The 20054-nt window shown below is 45.2% G+C and overlaps 1 protein-coding gene across 1 annotated transcript in view; it reads left to right on the forward strand.

Annotated features, from left to right (window-relative positions):
- LOC119167688 (nuclear exosome regulator NRDE2) overlaps positions 1-20054 on the forward strand; it is a 370836-nt gene that overhangs the window by 245474 nt on the left and 105308 nt on the right. The window contains exons 10-11 of the mRNA XM_037419210.2: positions 4091-4359; positions 8753-9010. Coding sequence (XP_037275107.2) covers positions 4091-4359; positions 8753-9010 — 527 coding nt within the window. The remainder of the gene's footprint in view (positions 1-4090; positions 4360-8752; positions 9011-20054) is intronic.

A 20054-nucleotide genomic window follows, 5' to 3' on the forward strand; every position in this document is an offset into this window, starting at 1 on the left:
CGTTGCCTATGGAGGGCGCTTTACTGAATATAGCTGAATTTTCTTTTTGCTCTGCCACCCACCCCCCATCGTCATTCACCGTATATATATATATACATATATATATATATATATATATATATATATATATATATATATATATATATATATATATATATATATATATATTAGGGAAAGAAGTGTATACATAAGGGCTCGTTTTTCTGTGTTTTACACAATATTACACAATAAGAGTATTAAGAATTAAGGTAGAGCATTGAATGTGTCATTCGAAGGTCGCAGGTTCGGATCCTGCCCACGGCAAGTTATCTCTTCACCCACTTTTCTTCATATTTACATTACATTTCGGTCTAATATATTCCCCTACACTTTCCTTGGCATTATAGTGTGTTAGATCTCATTAATATTGTGTAAAACACAGAAAAACAAGCCGTTAAGTATACACTTCATTCCTTAATTCATTAACGAGGGTTTCGTACTGGCAGACTTAGTGCCTTTAGGTTGTATACAAGGGACTATTGGTCAGCTGCCCACTCGTAATAAGTTCACATGCTACGTGCCGCCAAATAGGCTCAAAAAGAGTGTGCTACACTCGCCGCCATGGCTACTGGTGGGGCTGACTGACACTCCCACGTTTAATTCACATATAAACCCTTCAAGGTGGTTGGGGGGATGGCTGTCGTGGTAGCTCAGTGGTAGATCATCGAACGCGTCATTCGAAGGTCGCGGGTTTGGATCCTGCCCATGGCAGTTTTCTTTTCACCCACTTTTCATCATATTTACATTGCAATTTAGTCTAATATCTTCCCCTATACATTTCTTGGCATTATTGTCTGTTAGATCTCATATATATGTGTGTGTGTGTGTGTGTGTGTGTGTGTGTGCGCACGTGCGTGCGTGCGTGTGTGTGTGTGTGTGTGTGAATGAAAATTTAAGAAAGAAAAACAAGGAGCCGCCTGCTCTCCACGCCCTGCAGCTCGTCACTATGCGTCGACGCCAGCTTATCTCCCACGTGTACTTTGCCCTGCAAGTTAAGAGGGGGGGCTAGATGCTTCGGTGGATCCTTCGGTGGGAAAAATTGTGCGCTTTTGACTTCGACTGGAACAATTTCGTTTAGTTGGCCGGGCACAGAAAGATCTCTTCGCTTGCTGGGCAGGCGCCGTAGAGTGCGCTTTTCAAACACTGCACAGTAACAACTGCGGCACTTGTTAGTTCGCACTCATATCTGCACCTGTCATTAGGTTTCGTGCCTTGTTTTTGTTTAAATAGCGCGATAAGTGTTGTTAAGCAGTAAACGTTCTTAGTTCATTCTCATTCTGTGTATGTTGTTTTCGTGCGTCATTTGTGCATGAGCAGCACACGGCATGTTTCGATCTGCTTGCCGTTCTCAGCGTTACATCTTAAGTTGGTGTCATTGCATTCAATGCTTCACCCTTGCGGCAAAACTGTGGCCTTTTTTAATTTCGGACAACTGTGAAATCCTCACTACCACGGGGATGTCAGATTGGGAGCTGATGGAAACTCTCCGAAAGCACGGTAACGACGGATCTTCGGAGGTCGACTCGTTATGTGCTTTCACTTTGCATCGCGCCATGAGTTCACAGGCTGGTAGCTTTCGCGATTAGCCAATTAGTTCTGGCAACATGACGGTGCATTGAATGCAATCCTATGAACGCGATATCAAAAAATTTTAATGTTATAAGAAGCTGGCAGCCAATTCTTTTGGATCCGATATCGTGGAACTGGTACAAAATGCTGGTGTGAGCAAATACGGCCGCTCCAGGGAGAAGTGCTCGTTCAAGACGTCTGATTTACTTTCTGTTTGAGCATTTGAGGGTAGTTCTAACATGCGGAAGATCTTATCTTATGCAGTTTTTAGGCGATATGGGACGGGCTGACACTTATGATCTCTGCTTCAGCAGCGCTCGTGCGCTTTTGCCCGCTCGTGAAAGTTACGATGCGCGGGGGCATGTCATCAATTTTTACTTGTTACGGAATATGGTGGCGACAGCAGAAAAACCCGCAGATTGTGTCCATATAATTGCTATCGCAATAATAACGCTGTTTTTTTACTGTAAAATAAGTGTTTTGGGTTAGCTCTGCCTTCACACCCTTTTTTGTTTATTTTGTGCATTCATTTTTGGAATTTTCAAATTGAACGTGCATATAACAAAATCTTCTTTATAATGAAGTGTCCCAGGAGTTTATCAATTTCGTTATATCCAGGTTTAACTGTACCGCCAATTCAGCTGCTGTTAGCTTAAGTTGAAGTTGAATTGACTGACAGAAATCTGGTTGGAAGGAATTGATTAAGTGGTGCTCCTAAAACTCACATGATCTTTATTTTATTTGGTCTTGCTCACATGCTTGAGGGTTGTGATGCAGAGCTTCCAAAAGAATGAAATTAGTTGTAAGTGTGCATTTGTCTATACAGTAGAATCTTGATGATACGAATTCGAAGGGTGCATGCAAAATTTCGTTTCATCCCGAATTCATATGAACCAAAAACAAGTTGAAGCTGATCATGAAAATGAAAAAGAACTTGACTGGAGTCAACTACTTCTTGCTGAAAAAAGTCCATGATGGTCTTTGGAACTTTCCAGCTTTCACTGCCTCTCAATAAGGTACTGCGGTTTTCTCACTCATGCTGCTGGCGCCGGGAGGCGCGTTCACACTTGGCATTAAAGGAAGCGAAAGCAGCAAAATTAATTGAAAATTTACTCGCTTGGCCACTAAGCGGCCTGTAAAATATGCTGGGACGTTGACACGAAGAAAATTAGTCTTGGAGAATTTAAGTGAAAACGCCAGAGCGACCGCAAAATTACGTTCATGCTTGTCGAAAATGTTCACATTCGTTCTGCCCCCTGTATACGTGCCACCGCCGCTATCGCCATCGTTGCCGCTCGAAAATTTTTTCCTGAGAATTAAATTAAAATCCGTACCGAGTTTTATATATGCATGCAAAGCACCGAAAAGGAACAGTTCACACCTTTACAAACATTGTTTCAGGAGATACGTCAAAAGAAACAAAACAAGCGAACGCAGCTCTGGCAACGGCGGCGACAAATTCAGCCAGCAGTGCAAACGAGAGACATGTTAGGGCATACTGACTCGCTGTTGCAGCACCTTTTTCTACTTCCGGTGTTCTCAGCGATCATAGTTCAAATCATGCTTTCGGGGAACGCGTCTTTTTCAAGGCCTTGAGCTTTGTCGTGCTGCCCGAGTAGCTCGTGATTGCACCAACGCGAGCCATGGCTGACGCCATTGCCACCAGGTTGAATGTATAGCTGGTTGTTTACATCACGTGGCTGGAGAGCTGGTGCAGCTGGTGTTGCCAAAGCCATAGCAGAAAGGCGATTCGCTGGCAAAATTGGTCTTGGACCAATGTCTTCACAGCAGTCTCGCGGCATGGTTTTCCGGCCACTTTTCTGGCAGCAAAGCAATGGAAATTCCAGTGAGTTTTGCCACATTTGCTCGCTTTGAGGCCAAGTGTGAAGGGGCCTTCGTCCCACAGACAAGCTGCGTTGCGCTGCTCACATGCAGCGGTCAATCGCGCGTTCGTATTATTCGTGGTTGCTAGGCTAACCGTTCCTATAAGACTGAATCACGGCATATTTTATCTAATGTAGCCCCTAAACCTTAAAGTTCGTATTATCGCAAAATTAGCATAAACCATAATTTAGATTCTACTGTATCTCGTGCTCTTCAACCCTGTCTGAATATTTGTGCTAGTCAATTCAACGCAGTCATGCACCGATTAGCCCGACAGCATACGCTACAAAGGTGATGTTAACATTGGTGCTATTAGCTTTTACTGCATCTGATTTCATTGCAAAGCTGCATTACATGTGGCCAGCCTGAACTGGGTACTGTCATTTCTACTTCTTTTACTCAGAAGTAAAAAGAGGTTGTAAGGTTCTCACTCGACACTCATTGACAGAATGAGTATAGGAATTTGTTTTGAGTTGAATTGCTGTTTAGATACCTTAGGCCGAGTGCTTTGGAGATCATGGCTGTTCAGTTGGTTATGAAGTTATTGTGGGACACTCTTGATGAAAGCTATGCACTTGAAGGATGTGTCACATTGCAGCTGAAGATTGCCAGCAGCTGGAAGACGACATTTTAAGCCGACAGACAGGCTTGGCTGATGCATGGCTGCGGCTTGAGAGCCTTCGGGACTTGCACCAGTGGCAGCCATACCGACCCGAGCTCTCCGCCGAGGAAGTGACATCGGAAGACCCCGAACGCATGGTGCTCTTCGAAGATGTGGCACCCGCTTTGTTCCGGCTGCGGCAGCCAGCTGCAATGGTGCAGCTGTTCCAGGCCTGGTGCTCTCTCCTACTCGGGATGGACCTGCATGTGAGTGCTTTCCTCTACAGAAACACAGCACACTGAACCAACAGAAGAGCTTTGTCTGCCTGGCATTTGGAAAAAGTAGAGGCAAGATATACAGTATAACCTCATTATAACAGACCTTCACAGTGAAGAGGATTTTGGTCTGTTGTAAAAGGAGTATGTAAATTCCAAGTACTGTTACAACAGAATTTTATGGAATAATTGAATGGGTCTGTTATAAATGGAGAGAATCACGAATGCGAACTTGTTCTCAATGGGCCATAAAAGAATTGATTTTTTGGAAACCACATCTTCTGTGTCGGTAGCCTTTTTTCTATCTGAGTTCGAAATATCTTCATTGAGGACTATGTAGAAGGGCTGTAAAAAGTTTTTTGCACCTGCTGAGATGGTGAAAATTGTTGTGGAAGTCACACACACACAAAGAAAAACGGCATTTAAAAAAAAAAATTATATCTTCACGGCGGCGCAACTGCCCACCACCATTTTGGGCTCATTGTAAAAGTACACTCATACCTCGATATAGCGAATTTGGATATAACTAAATATTGGTTATAACGAAATAAATGGAAAATAGTCTCGCAAATAGATTTAGTGTTAAGGATGAACCTTTATAACGAATTTTTGGATATAACGAACCTATTTTCACGTAAGAAGCAAGTTTTTGATAATGAGGTTCGAGTGTATTTCGTAAAGAACATTCTGTGTTCACAAGGCGGATGTTTGAAATTCATTTCGAGGCCTCTGATTGGCTGCTTCTGCCATGTTTCTCACAGTACGCCTCGCTAGTCTGATGCTCATTTCAGATATGCCTCTGGGATAGCGTTGCTGCTTCATATGCGTTTCGAGGTCGCGGCTGTCGAAAATCACGCTATTTAGTGACATTTTCCCACTCGTTCTGTGTTCACGGGTTGTTAAGGCATCTGCAAGTAGAAGTTCAGTCCTCAGATTACAATCGCACACCGTAATTGTCGTGAACGCGGCACACGCGCGTCTTGAACCGATTGTCATAGCTTTGACTCGTTGGCGGGAAGGTTCTGCTTATCAGCGCTTTGGACTTTGTGACGAAGACCACGGCGAGACAGATCCTTTTACTCGCGTTCGAGCATGTTGTACTTCGAAACATTGGGCGCCGCGCCCATGCACATCGCAGCCATGCTTTTTGCTCGACGTCGTTCTTAGGCCTAACTCTGCCCTGAATGTGACGGGTAAGACCGTCGCGCTAGCGGATATGTGAAAGCAAAGCAGCCGTAATGTGCTGAGTTGCAAGCAATGAATCATATCGGCTGCTGGCATCTTATAATCGGGAATAGGTACCCTGTGCATCGGTGGGGGACCCGGCCATGCTCGCCACACGCCTACCGTTCGAAACAGCGGCCAGTAATTTCGTGCGTCAGCGCCCCAACACGCAAAATCAAGCACGTTGAGTGCCGATTTTTTATCGCCGTACCTAGGCATAACTAAATATTAACAGACCGGAGATGGGCGGCCTTTGTTCCTAAATCGGTACGTCAATATATGCAGCGCTGTTTACTTCCTGAAAGTATGCCAAGCGATGTTTGAAGTCAGAAGTTATTTAATTTGGGATGTCCGCGGTAGAAAGGTCCGCTGTAAAGGAGTCCTGACCACGTTACTGGCCTGACATTTTAGTCAATTATATCCGAACGTCCGTTGTACCAGAATTTGTAGTAAACGAAGCTCAATCAATGGAGCAAATAGGGAGGTCAGCATAATGCTGCAAATTAGTATGCAGTATCTGAATGTCGGTTGTAAGCAGATCTGTTGTAACGAGATTATACTGTAATTGCTTTAAGTAGGGGCAAACAACTTGTCACCATGTTTTCTTTCATCATCTTCTGCTGTGTGCATGTCTGCTTAGTGGAAATTATTCTCTGGCTGGAATAAGCAACCAATCTGTGCTCTCTTTGTACAGGGCTGACTCGCAACTTTTGTGTTGTGTTTCTTTTTCTCAGTCATTTCCTTCTGTGTGCTGTGATTTTCCAGAAGTGTCCTGGAAAAAAAAGCTGTCCAACTTTTAGTGTTGCTATAACATTAGAGTTGCAGTACGTCCTTCGACACTGACTTTGAATGCAACGTTATTGCTGTGTTCAGCCATATTATGTGATGTATGGTAGAATTCAATTAAACCGAGGAATTCAAGACTGTCATGGCCGAGCAAAAGATACTAAATTCATGTGATTACATCCCAAGCTAAGGTGAACACTTTAGAAGTGCGGCATGTTTGGTGTTAATGTCAGGATCACTGCCACTGTTGGCACCCTACATAATATTGTCACGGGTATAGGAAGGTACCTCAGGCACAGGCACCGAAATGACACAAAATAAATGAAGACGGCGATGTTGTTGTGGGGCGGTGTCTGAGCGGCTCTGTTGTCCTGTAATCCTGTGCGCTGTGTGCAGCAACGGGCATTAACTTGTGAAATACTTCCCATTACAATATGTAAGCTTGCATATGTTTGCAAAAAGTGAAGGGAATGGTTAGTTACTCGACCACTCCTCATTCACTGGCCGCCGTGAGGTTATAGTCAAAGGAGGGATGCAACAGCTGCACCAATTGTGCCAATTTGACGCAGTTCCTTATTTTTGAATCAAGATGAGCCAAAACTTTGCAATTTATGGAAATTGTAACATGTTGCATCACACTAAGCCAAAATGTCTAACTAACCTCAAAATTCTCTCACTTGCACTAATTTTAACAAGAAATAGAAGCCATATTAGCCACCTGCAGTTTGAACATAATCATCCAACCCAGTTGAGGTGCACAGCAAAAGAATAAAGCATGCTTTGTGTCAGGCACCCATAAACTATCTTTTTGAGCTTATTGCAATGCTGCTCTAGATGGATACTATTTGAAAGTCAAAAGGTTTTTTGTTAACGTTCGACACACTACACTTCGACACAATACACGTTCGACACAATACACTAGCGGCACCACGTGCCGCTAGTGTATTGAATGTTAACAAAGATCATTTTAGTGGAAAGATTGCCCATTTACTTTCTTGTCAAGTCTTCTGATTTGCCCAGTAAGCTCCCAAAGTTTCGAGCAACGCTTCCAGTTATGTTGGAATGGCCATAATCTCCTAACAAACAACCTTAACCCCATTGCGGGGAAAAAAGGGGGGCTCATTTCTTCTTCTAGGAATCGGTGTAAGACGAAAGTGAAACGTGTGTTCAGAGAGGTAGTTGAGTGTTTATTATGCATTGTTTTGCCTCTAGGGTGAGAGAATTAATGCTACAGCGACAAATAAAGTCATGTGAAGAATGACAAGCAGCTCTAAACTTACAGAACGCACCTCAAGCAAAAAGCACGCATGAAATGAGCATCCACAAAATGAGCGTGAACTAACAACTGTCACAGCCACACACTTGAAGCGCGCTGCTTAAACACAAGGACACAGGAAAGGAATGCACCAGTGTAAACAGGACAAGCGCAAGCAACTGCCATAATTCTTACTTCTTCATGTGTGAGCAGCACACTCCTTTCGTGAATGTGGCATTGAGAAAAGTGATTTTCATGCTCTCTTTAACCACTGTAACTTCAAAGAAACTTGCAGTGGAAGCACAAGTGGTATAAAGCGTCCAAATCACGAGATAAGCACACGAGTGGCAGCGTCCTTGGAGGCGCAGGCGCATCGCGATGCGCGGCAGGCCTATCGTGCCATCTTGCTACTGATGACGAACACGCATTGAAGTTGCTGAGCTCTGAGGACCACCAATGGTATATGGTGTACATTGATAGCTCGCCATTAGCTAGCTGAAGACACAACATACATGCCGTGGCCTAGTGGTTTCGTGTTGCGCTCTGCTTAACGAGAGGTCGTAGGTCCGACCCCCGGTGACTGAACTTTACTTTTTCTTGTTGTTTTTTGTTTTTAATCTGCTAGTATATATTTTACAACCTCAAATTTATGATGGTAATGCGTCAGTGGAGTCATGGTGGGCCATGGCATAAAACACTTTCGTGTTAAAATAAAGCATAGCGTGCCTAAAATTTTCTGGCCTTTTCCTGTCACCTGCAGAATGCTTTATAAACCTCTTTCGCTATGTACACTGGCACCTTGTGGAAATGCTGAGATTTAAAAGGGGCTCATGTTATTAGCTGTTATGGGGCACTGCACATTGTGTTTCTCAATTACTCATGCGTGCACATGTCTTACAATTACAAGTGTGTAGTACCAGTATGATCACTGCCATCTAAAAAAGTTACTGATAATCATTAAAGGCTGTGTACAAAATTCATGACCCTCCTTCACTCTGTGAAATATTTCCTAAGTGAAGAGCTGCTGTGAAATTGGAATTTCTACTGGATGTGTTTTTCACTGTTTTAGTGTTTCTGTACTAGCCACACCCACTGAGAGTGAACTCCTTGGCACTGCAGAATAGCCAGACTGGCTTCAGCCTTGCAGAAGCTGACTGCTTTGAGCGGCTGCCAGGTATTAACCTGAAAATGGCAACACACTTCAGTCAAGTACTGAGCTTCCCATCGGGCTGGGAAGTACGGCAAGGCGTCGCTGACTTTGTCCATGAAGTTCTGAGTCAAGCCAAGCCACACTTTGTGGATCCCACCCTTTGTGATGAGCTAGCACGGTTGGCACTCCAGTTGGCACGTTTGGCCACAACGTGGGATTCCCACAAGGTGTGTACTATATGCTCCACCACTAGCTTTACATTGTGAAATGATGCATGAGCCTATGGCTGTTCTTAATGCTTAACATTTAAGTGCGATTTCTGTGCACAAGCTGATTTCTCTGAGCAGTGAACAGGGCTGGCACTAACCCGATGAGCTCATTCCTTTTATTATTATCAATAATTTTATTTCTGCTTTGAGGAATAAAATGGCAGGGAAGCTTCCATTGACAGCTCCATCAATCTGCTGCTTTTATATACAAGGTGTCAGCTACAGGTAATCAAAAGCTATTGATCATACACACGACAGCGTCATGTCTTAAATAAAAATAGTATCAGGCTATCATTGTTTTTTTTTTCATATGGCTGCACAGAATCAATGTACATGAACAAAAAAAATAGAAAAGACAGGCTCACTCCTAGATTAAAAGAAAAGTTTACTGCCTGAAATGGAAAACATTAGTGTAGCACATATGCATGCACGTATGCAAACGTTCACTTTCATCAGGGTGTGTTACCAGACTCCTCTAGCAGATGCAATTCACTTGAGAGCACAGTAGTTGTCAGGCAGCTGGTTGACACACATGTTACCATTTTAAGCTTTTTATTATGCCAGGTAGTGTGAACTATTATAAACTGGTACCACGCGTTTGCTTCATCACTTTGTGCTTGTGATTCTCTTCCATAGCACTGTGTGCTGATTCGTCTAGCATAGAATAAAAAAGCTTTTACTGAAACTAAAATCACACAACATCACTTAGCTACTAGTCACAGCTCTGACCTCACTTAACTAGTCACGGGACTTAAAATTCAGTAATAACTAGTCACATGACTAAAATAACGTAATGTCCCACAACATCTGGTCGTATGACTAAAACCACACAAACTGGTGTAATAGCTAGTCACGTGAGATGTTCCTGCAAAAAACCACGTAACATCTAGTCACGTCACTAAAATCTCAACACTATGTAACAGGTGGTCACCTTGCATATGTCTAGCCACTTTAGTATAACCAAGTTTAGCCATACTAGCAGAAACCTAACATCTCTTGCAAAAGCTTGGCGTTACTAGCAACACTAGCTATTTCGAACCCTAGGTCCACTGTTGGTTCCAGCATTGCACCACTAGTACAATATGCGCACATTTTTTCTTTAAGGTTAGGAATGCTTCCAACCTCTTTCATTATTGTTTCATGCTTCTAGAGTTCTTTGATGAAACAGCTGTGTTCATGGTAATGCACTATGATTTAAAGGTGAACACTTGTCAGAAATCTGTCTGGGCAATTGGCTGCAACAACACAAGAATGATGTCTGCAGGCCGAACTGACAGTGAGTGCACTAGCTGAGCACAGCGAGGTGAATGACCACTGCATTGCTTTGACAACTGTTGCATCTGCTGCTTAGAGGCCAGTTACCATATAGATGGCTATTTGTAGAATATCGGCGCATCCAGGTGACATCTGGTAATGTCAACTCGCCAGCAGGTGTGCTGTCAAGTGTCTATTTCAATAAATTTTGGCATGTCACTGAGAGCAAATGTGGCCCCTGCTTCAACAAGAGGAACTAATGCGATGTAAGCACTGATTTCTCGTGCATCGCAGTCACCCCTGAACAAGGGTGCAAGCAAGTGGACCTGGAATGTCAAGTTATTTGTTTTTGCAAAGTAAAACAGGTTTTTACTTTCTACAAATACCTTGATTGGTGTCACTTTTTCACTAATTATAGACAGTTTCACTGTCTTTAATTAGTGAAATGTCTTTAATTAGTGAATTTTACTGGAAGTGCACCCTAGAAAACTTTCTGTTGACCTTGTTTTAGTGTGTTTTAGGCTGCATTGTTGGCCGTAGCTGCTTCTGTTTCAATGTTTTCTGCAGACAGAATTATTCCAATGAAGCACTCACAACTCGGGCCTTGCTCTGAACTGCCAGGATGCAGTCTGCATTTTGTAGCTAATTGGCTCTCCCAAGTCAAAACGCTCTGTATGTGAGAGATGATGGTAGAGTGCCTAGATCGCAGGGATTGGGCGAGAAAACTTTATCAAAGGCAATTAAAGCTCAATGCATACTCTAATAGTACAGAGGCAATGCTGAGACAGTAGTCAGTCGAAGGTCCCCATTCATAAGGACCACGTCAGACACCGTCATATGCCACCCGTGGCAGATAAGTGCTCTGACACCAGAAATAGATAGCAAAGCGTGAAAGATGATGGACACCGAAAATCCATGGTAAACGTGTTTCTTGTAGTTAGTAAATGAGCAGTGATACCTACTGTTCAAAGCAAGTGCAGGACACCAAGACAACCACACTCAACAAGAATCTTCGTACAATGAACGTTGTGGTGTCCATGTTTTGTTGCTGTTGCATTTGCTTTCTATGATAGTGATGGCTGTAAATGGGTTCGCATCAGTGCGAGGAAGGGACTCATTGCGTGTCTTGTTGCCGCCAATCAACTTCGTCACAGTCTGGCTAATTTATCTCTCAGTGTGAGTGTGGACACCATTCGCATAGTGTACTCATTAGTAAACCATAATAGTTTGTGTTCAGTCACACTGAACACTTCAAATTGTGAACAATTTCAGTTGGTGCCAACATCTATCAAGAGTGCCCGATGTACGTGGCACAGACGCATTAATAAACGTTTTTTTCGTGAAGTTGAATGCCTAGACAGATATACACAAATACATAGGACAATCGGCAGTTGCGAAAGGAGGCAGGTTTTCAGCTCCTGTCTAAAAGCTCGATTGCACAGCTTTCTTATCCAGCGGATCAGGCAACTCTTTTCCTCGCCACTGCTGTTCTTGCTTGTACTTTTCTTGTGCGACATCATCGCTCTAAACAAACCTGAACGAATGTGTCAGAAATAATAGAGAAACAAACTCGAGCATACCAGGTGAATACCGCTGGGACCGTTGAAAAATATATTAGAGGAAATGACGTTTTGGAAGTCTCCTTGGCCAGACTGTCCGGCGCGTACCAGTTTGTTTACAAACAGTGAAACTGTCTAGAAAAGCTGAGACTGACAGGATTGCTGTTTCAAAGACAGGGACAAAGCGAGGTACACAGAATAAAAACTGGGAGCACCTTAGCTTTTTGAAAAGTGTTGCATATACATCATCGTCATCATCATCAGCCTGACTAAGTCCACTGTAGTACAAAGGCCTCTCCAATTTTTCACCAGTCAACTCAGTCCTGTGCTTTCTGCTGCCATTTTATACCCGCAGACTTCTTAATCTCATCTACCCACCTAACTTTATGTTTTCCCCTAACTTGCTTGCCTTCTCTTGGAATTCAGTCAATTACCTTTAATGAACAGCGGTTATCTTGCCTACACGCTACATGCCCGACCTATGTCCATTTCCTCTTCTTGATTTCAGCTATGGTAGCCTTAACCCCGGTTGATAGCCTTAACCCCGCTTGGTTCCCTGATCCTCTCTGCTGTCTTCTTGTCTCTTAAGGTTACACCTATTATTTTCCTTTCCATTGCTCACTGCGTCGTCCTCAATTTAAGCTTAACCCTCTTTGTAAGTCTCCAGGTTTCTGCTCCGTAGCTAAGTACCGGCGAGATGCAGCTGTTGTATACATTCCTCTTGAGGGATATGGGCAATCTACCAGTCATGATTTGAGAGTGCTTGAGGAATGTGCTCCACCTCTTTTTTATTCTCCTAGTTACTTTAACTTAAGGTTCGGCTCTGCGGTTATTACCTGTCCTCAGTAAATGTTGTCTTTTACAACTTCAAGTGCACTATTACCTATCTCGAAGCGCTGTTCTCTTCCGAGGTTAATGTACATTACTTTCGTTTTCTGCAGATTAATTTTAAGACCTACCTTTCTGCTCTCCTTGTCTGACTCCGTAATTATGAGTTGCAATTCATCCCCTGATTTACTCAGCAATGCAATGTCATCGGCAAAGTGCAGGTTACTAAGGTACTCTTCATTACCTCTAATCCCTAACTCTTTTCATTCTAGGCCTCGGGAAACCTCCTGTAAGCACGCGGTGAATAGCATTGCTGAAATTGTATCCCCTTGCCTCACACCCTTCTTGATTGGTATTCTGTCGCTTTCTTTAGGGAGTACTATGGTGGCAGTTGATCCCCTGTAGATTTCTTCCGGGATGTTTATATATGCTTCGTCGACGCCTCGATTTCACAGTGTCTGCATGACTGCTGATATTTCTACTGAATCAAATGCCTTCTCGTAATCTATATAGTATAGTGGTTGGCTCTATTCTGAGCATTTCTTTATTACCTGATTGATAGTATTTTGAGGAAGAAGATAGACACATGCATAAGCGCATTGCCATCGCCTGGCTCGCTTGGCTGTTCGCTCCCTGGCTACACCTTGCCTGCTGTTGCTGCTATCCTCCCGGTCGCGGTGTATCTTATAAAACCCCCGTAACAAGTAGTGCAGCAGCTGGGTAGCAACACCTTGGAACTTTGCAACCAGAAACTTAAGCCAGCCTCTGTAATGCCGGAGGAAGTACCAAATCAACTGCAGTAACAACCTGCTGTCCTTGTGCCTACATTAGTGTGCCCTGGCCCATCACGTCAACGCGACCCACCAATCTTCAGCAGCACAGAAGATGATGCAATCTTCAGCAGCCCAATGATGCAAGGGGCACCATCCAGTCTGGCGAGTCTTACACAATGCGTGGCAACATTACCTGTCCTCGGGTGTAATCTAGCACACCGGCTTCGGATTTGAGGATTCTGACACGACCCGGCGGCAGTTCTGATTGGACATTGATGACATAAAGGGTCACCTGAGGCCTATAAAGAATCACGCGGCACTTCGCCAAGCAGCCGACGTTTGCGTCGGAGAGAAAACATCTCGGCTCTTCGAGCCCTTGCGCTGTCGGCCCGGCCTGTGACCTTGGCACCGGCATGTTTTGTGACAGCGATGCCCTGCGCAACCGTGGCGTCGGAGTTTCGTAACAGTGGATGGCAGCTACAGGATCATCCGGCGTCAGCGACATCGATGCGGTGAGTGCCTGATGTTTTCCCTTGAGTTCACCAGAGTGCTCTAGCACAGGTTATAGTAGTTTAGAGAAGGCTGTGTGAAGCATTGGAGTGAGCTTTGAGCGTTTCAAGCCCAGTCAGAGTGCTTTGAAACCCTAAGTTAATGCGGAGGGTGTAAATACGACAGTGTTAAAGATTGCTTGCGCGTCTTGCTAATCGATTTATAGTTGGTACGGCAAGTATATTGTTAACAGGAGCAAACAGCAAGAGGCTAGTGTGAACGATGCAGAACCTTAAAGTGAACGAACTCATCGAAATTCGGGAAGAACGTGGCCTTAGTTTGGGCCGTGCGAAACGAAAGCGAGCGATCCTTGAGATCATGAAGTATGCAGAAGTGACGGCTGAGGAAGTCGATGAGGTCTGGGCGGATATCAAAGCATGCCATGAGGAGGCTGCAAGGCGAGAAATTCGCGAACGTGAAAAAGCTGAAAGGCGAAAACGTTGTGAGGAGGCCGAGAGACAGGAGCACCTCGAGTTGAAATGCATAGAATTGGCAATCCTACAGTGTTCGCTGGCGCCTGGCGTAGCTTCTGCAACAGTTCAGGTCAGCGGTCATAGAATTTGGGATTAACCGCCACTGTTCGTAGTCGGCGAGGACATGGCGATGTATCTCGCATAGTTCAAACACATCTGTGTGCGAAATGCCTTGGGGCGGTCTCTTTGGGCGCAGAACCTGTTAGCTCTTCTTTCCAGCAAAGTGTCTGATGTGATAACGTGCTTGCTGCGGGAAGCGTTTGAGAGCTATGACGAGGTTAAGGAAGTGCTCTTGACACGTTACAAGTTGTCACCCGAGGCTTTCCAGCAAAGGTTTCGAAAAGCAAAAAAGGGCAATGAGCCGCACGTTGACTTCGCGTTTCATCTTAAAGCCGATTTAATTGAATGGCTCAAGGGTGAAGGTGGTTATGACAATCGCAATAAAGTGGTAGAATGCATTGCATTGGAGCGATTCTACCACTGCATCGAAGATGATGTTAAGCTTTGGCTGCAGGACAAACTTGGCAAAGTGCAGCTTAACAAGGCAGCAGAGTTAGCTGAGGAGTATTATACTCACCGAAAGTTGCAGAGCAAGGCAGTGCATGTTGAAAAGGTTAAAAAGAAAGAGAGCTTTTCAAAGAAACCTGATCAACGGAAACCCACTCCGCACCGTAATTTCAGGAAAGACCCGTCTCTTACGAAGGACACTGTAGGGGAAGGGCCAACAAAAGTGGAGAAATCTAGTGAGGTTCCTAAACAACGCACTGATACCACGTGGGCGTTCGAATCACGGAAGCTGCTAATCTGCCACAACTGCAAAAAGGAAGGGCACATAGCGGTGTAAACTGTTAGCAATAGTTTGCTTTTGCAACAATACGAAAATCGGAAAAGAACATGCGGTTGTTAGAGCCGTATCTCTAGGAAATTAGTGCGAATGGGAAAGCTTGTGGAGCACTTCGAGATTAAGCGGCAATCATGGACGTTGTCCATCCTTTGTTGGTGTCTCCGGACAACTTTACAGGTGAATTCGCGTAGATCAGGCAAGTAACAGAGGAACAGAGTGGTTGCTTACCAATCGCTATAGTTGTCATTGAAGGCCCGTTCGGCAAGCTTCGCACCGAAGCAGCTGTGTCTTCTGTGCTTCTGGATAATTTTCTTTATCTTTTTTCTAATAAATCTGGGCAGCTTCTCAAAGAGCAGGGTAAATCGTTCTTCTTGAACTTAGCATACATGGCCCTCACGCGATACCAAGCGCGAAAGCTTTCGCAGGAACTTAATCTTGTTCAGTGTAGTGAAATACCACCTGCTAAAGAGGCTGATCTGCATGACCTTGGCGGCGAGGCGATGGTGCCTCGGACAGGGAATTCTCTGGATGAGTCACTTGAGCCGCTCGTCGCTGAAGCCGTCTCTGTCAGTGGAGGAGACGACAACACGCCATTGGATGAGAGCAAGAGAGGTGATACGCTCTCGCCTGCAGCAAAAAGTTTAAGTGAGCTGTCAAGGGTAGACCGAGAAATGCTTATTCGAAAGCAGCGTGAGGACCTCTCGAATAAAGCGCTAATTGAAAACGTAAAGTTGGGAACAAAGAAAAAGAATGTTTTTTTTTTTTTTTTGAGAAGGCAGAGCTCCTGTATTAGAGCTACACAAATGTGCAAGGTCGCAAGTATGTGCAGCTCTTGGTGCCACAAAAGTATCGTCGCCAACTATTGGAACTAATGCATGAAAACGCGTGGGCAGGACATCTCGGCATAAAGAAGACCACTGTTAGAATTTGCCTTGAGTTTTATTGGCCGAATTGCTGGAAGGATATTGAAGACTTTGTACGCTCATGCGACACTTGTCAGAGAGCGGGGAAATCCACGGACAAGTGGAAGGCACCCATGAAGTTTGTGCCAATTATCACAGAACCTGTTTGGCGCCTAGTAATTTGGTGCCTAGTTATAGTAGTCGGGCCATTGCCAAAGTTGAGGCAAGGTTGTCGGTACATCCTGACAGCCCTCTGTGTAGCCACAATATTTCCAGAACCAATACCAATTAAGGAGCTCAATTTCTCTCATGTTGTGGATGCACTGCTATCTATACTCGCACGCATCGGATTTTCTTACGAAATCCGATGCACAACAGTAGTGTTTTCACCAGCTACCTTACCTCTATCTTTTTGGATAAATGCGGAATAAAAGTAGTGCACTGCTCGATCCATCGCCCACAATCTAATCTGCTAGAGCGTATGCATTCCGTTCTGAATTCGTTTCTTCATTTGGAACGTATCGTTTTCTTGAGCTGAGCTTTGGATTGAAAAATGCACTTTTTTGTTTTTCAGGCTTAACGGACCGCATTCTTAATGGCCTTTCTGAGTTCGCTCTGTCGTGTCTTGACGATGTCACCATCTTCTCAAACAGCTGGGAAGAACATGTTGAGCATTCACGAGTTGTGCTGAACAGGTTGAAAGAAGCTGGTCTTACCGTGAAACCTGCTAAATGTCACCTAGGGTGTGGCGAGGTGTCTTACCTGGGACACGTTGTGGGGCATGGCCGGCATAGACCTTCAGAAATTAAGGTAGCCTCCGTCGTGAACTATCCATTACCAACCACTAAATCTGAGATAAGGACCTAGCTGGATACTTAGGCCTATCTGGATACTATCAGCATTACGTGCAAAACTACTCTAGCATTGCCAGCCCTCTCACTGATGCACTTCGAAAGTCTGAGCCGGTTAAAGTGGTATGGGACTCAGAAAAAGAGAATGCGTCTTGCAAGCTGAAACAGACCCTAAGCGAAAAGCCCATTCTCTTGGCAGCCGATTTCTCTAAGGGATTTCTCATTCAGTGCGACGCGAGTGATCGCCGCATGGGATCTATATTGTGCCAGGAAGACAGTGCTGGTAACGAAAGGCCAGTTTTGTATTTAAGTCAAAAACTGAGCTGCAGGGAAGACGCATACAGTACCTCTGAAAAGGAATGCGCTTGCCTCGTGTGGGCTGTTCAAAAGCTAGCCTGTCATGTCTGCGGTTCGAGGTTTGTTGTCAAAACGGACCACTGTCCTCTAACCTGGTTAAATAACATGTTGCCTAAAAGTGGCTGGTTACTGAGGCGGAGCATGATACTCCAACTGGACAACTTAGTTCACTACAAGAATGGAAAGCTAAACGCTAATGCAGATGCATTGAGCCGTGCATTTTATTTAGTACCTTCTCCACCTTTCGGTCTTTACCTGGCGAGTCGGGGCAAAATTTTGTCTTCATCACAGCCTTTGCCGAGCGCTCTCATCCAGAGAGATCTCAAGGGGCCAACTTTATGTTGTATTCTATTTCATTACGTCGTTGTACATGTAAAAACTTGAGTTCTCATTTTAAAAGTCTTGAGTCCCACATGTGCCTCTTCATGTAAAGGGAACAAAATTCCGATAGACACGTAGCTAGGTATATGTTGTACTATACTTTGTCTGGTGTTCTGTCGGGTAACCGAAGGCACTTGCTTGTGTCGTGCGTTGTTTGTTGTCGAACCGTTCTTGACAAGTTGCAGAACCATCAACAAGTACTGAGGCCAAAAATCGTCAGCAGAGACGAGCGAAGCTAGTCGACAAGTTTTGGCGACAAGCCAGTGGAGCTGGAATCCGCCCTCAAGAATGGGACATGTTCACAGAACTGAGCCTGGAGCCAGATCCTTCCCCTGGCCCTGGAGGCGAACCTGGAGGGACCTGTCGAACAAGCTTGCCCGACATCGGAGCTACGTGGAAGCAGCTCGTTTTTTCGGCGCAATGTCTGGCGGTGGGTTGCTGTTACGCCTGGGAGTCCACACCGAACGTCATTGCTTTTTTAAAATGCAATCTGTGTCGAGGCCAGCGAGTGAGCCTGCCTGATGCCATCATCTCATCGACGTCATGTAGCCCGGCGTCGCCAGTCTGTCTTACGCAACGCACGGCGAGCTCCCTCAACCCGCGGGCCTGATAGCAGCCCGATGATGCAAGTGGCGCTATCCAGTCTGGCGGGTCTTACGCAATCCGTGGCAACATCACTCGACCTTGGTTGCAATCCAGCGCAGCGGCTCCGGATTTGAGGATTCTGACATAACCTTGCGGCAGTTCTGATTGGACGTTGATGACATAAAGGATCACCTGGGGCCTATAAAGAACCACACGGCACTTCGACAAGCAGCCGATGTATGCGCCAGAGAGACGACATCTCGGCTCTTCGAGTCCCTAAGCTGTTGGCCCCAGTGCCGAATATGTAACGCCTCTATTTCTATGCTGTACGTAAACCTTGCCTTACCTCACTGTCGTCTTGTCAGCTCGTCTGTCAGCTCTGCGCAGAAGCAGTCGTGATCTGAGAAACACACGCTACCAAACGGCTGGTGACCTTGGCAGCCCGTGACCTCGGCGCACTGCGCAACAGTGTTGATGGCGGTGCGAGTCGTAACAGTACGCACGAGCCGACGACCCTTGGCGCACGGAAGACGATCGTCCTATTTGTTTTCATTGTGACCTTGTTGGACATGTGGCCCGTTTTTGTCCCTTTTGTGCACCGCCTATCTCCAACAGTTTGCGTCCACCATGGGTCAAGTATGCATCACGTCAACCCCACTGCAGTTATTCAGACGACTACGGATTTGATCCTACCCACCTCTCGCCGCTCGCCTTTTCACTACCGCTTCCTTTCCCCCATGCACCGACAATGAAACCCTGTGCGCCAGGAAAACTAAGTAGCGCAGTTCAGGAGGCAAGAACTGGAGTTCCGGCAAAGTGCATAAGGCCTCAAATTTCTCCCCAAAATGTTATTGAAGTCGCTATAGAAGGAAAATGGACGCTAGCTCTTGTAGACACCTGCGCTGCCCTTTCAACGATTGATGCCCGCATTTGCCGTCATATCGGAAAAGTCACGATGCCTGTTTCTAGACTATTCCTTCATACAGCCGATGCACAGCACATCGAGCCATCCATCAAGCCATCATGTTCTTTATGTGATCGTATTCATTGTGTTGCCATCTTGTTCTCACGGTGTCATACTAGGGTGAGATTTCCTCTCTACACATTGTGCGATCATCAATTGCACCCGCGCTAAACTGTAGTTGTTCCCGATTTTGACAGGCGTCATCAATGACAATGACACATGTTGCAAAATTACAGTTTGTGATGACACCATTGTGCCTGCCCAGTCTACTGTTCTTGTCTCTACCTCTTGTGACTCTGAAGACGGCGGCTGAGTGCTTTTCGCACTCTCTGCACTTCTAGTTCGCCACCGATCACTGCCGTTGCCATTTGCCATCCTCGAGTTCCATTCAGGTGCCTCTGTGATGTACATCACAAATCCATCGTCCGAGCCAATCACTTTGCGCCGCCGAGAAACCCTCGGCAAAGCCGAGCCGCTGGCGTCATCTTCGATATTCTGCAACATGAACGACCCCACTGATATGGCCACCCTCGAGACATCAACTCCTTGGCCACTACCGCGATCTTTCACACCAGCTATAGCCAGTGATCTTACGACGACCCGAGACCAACTTCTTCGTTTGCTCGGTGATTTCTCTTCCTCTTTTGACTGCCAAGCAAGAGCACTTGGCCGCACGATGACT

Source organism: Rhipicephalus microplus, chromosome 6 (genome assembly GCF_043290135.1).
Source record: "Rhipicephalus microplus isolate Deutch F79 chromosome 6, USDA_Rmic, whole genome shotgun sequence".
Lineage (NCBI taxonomy): Eukaryota > Metazoa > Arthropoda > Arachnida > Ixodida > Ixodidae > Rhipicephalus > Rhipicephalus microplus.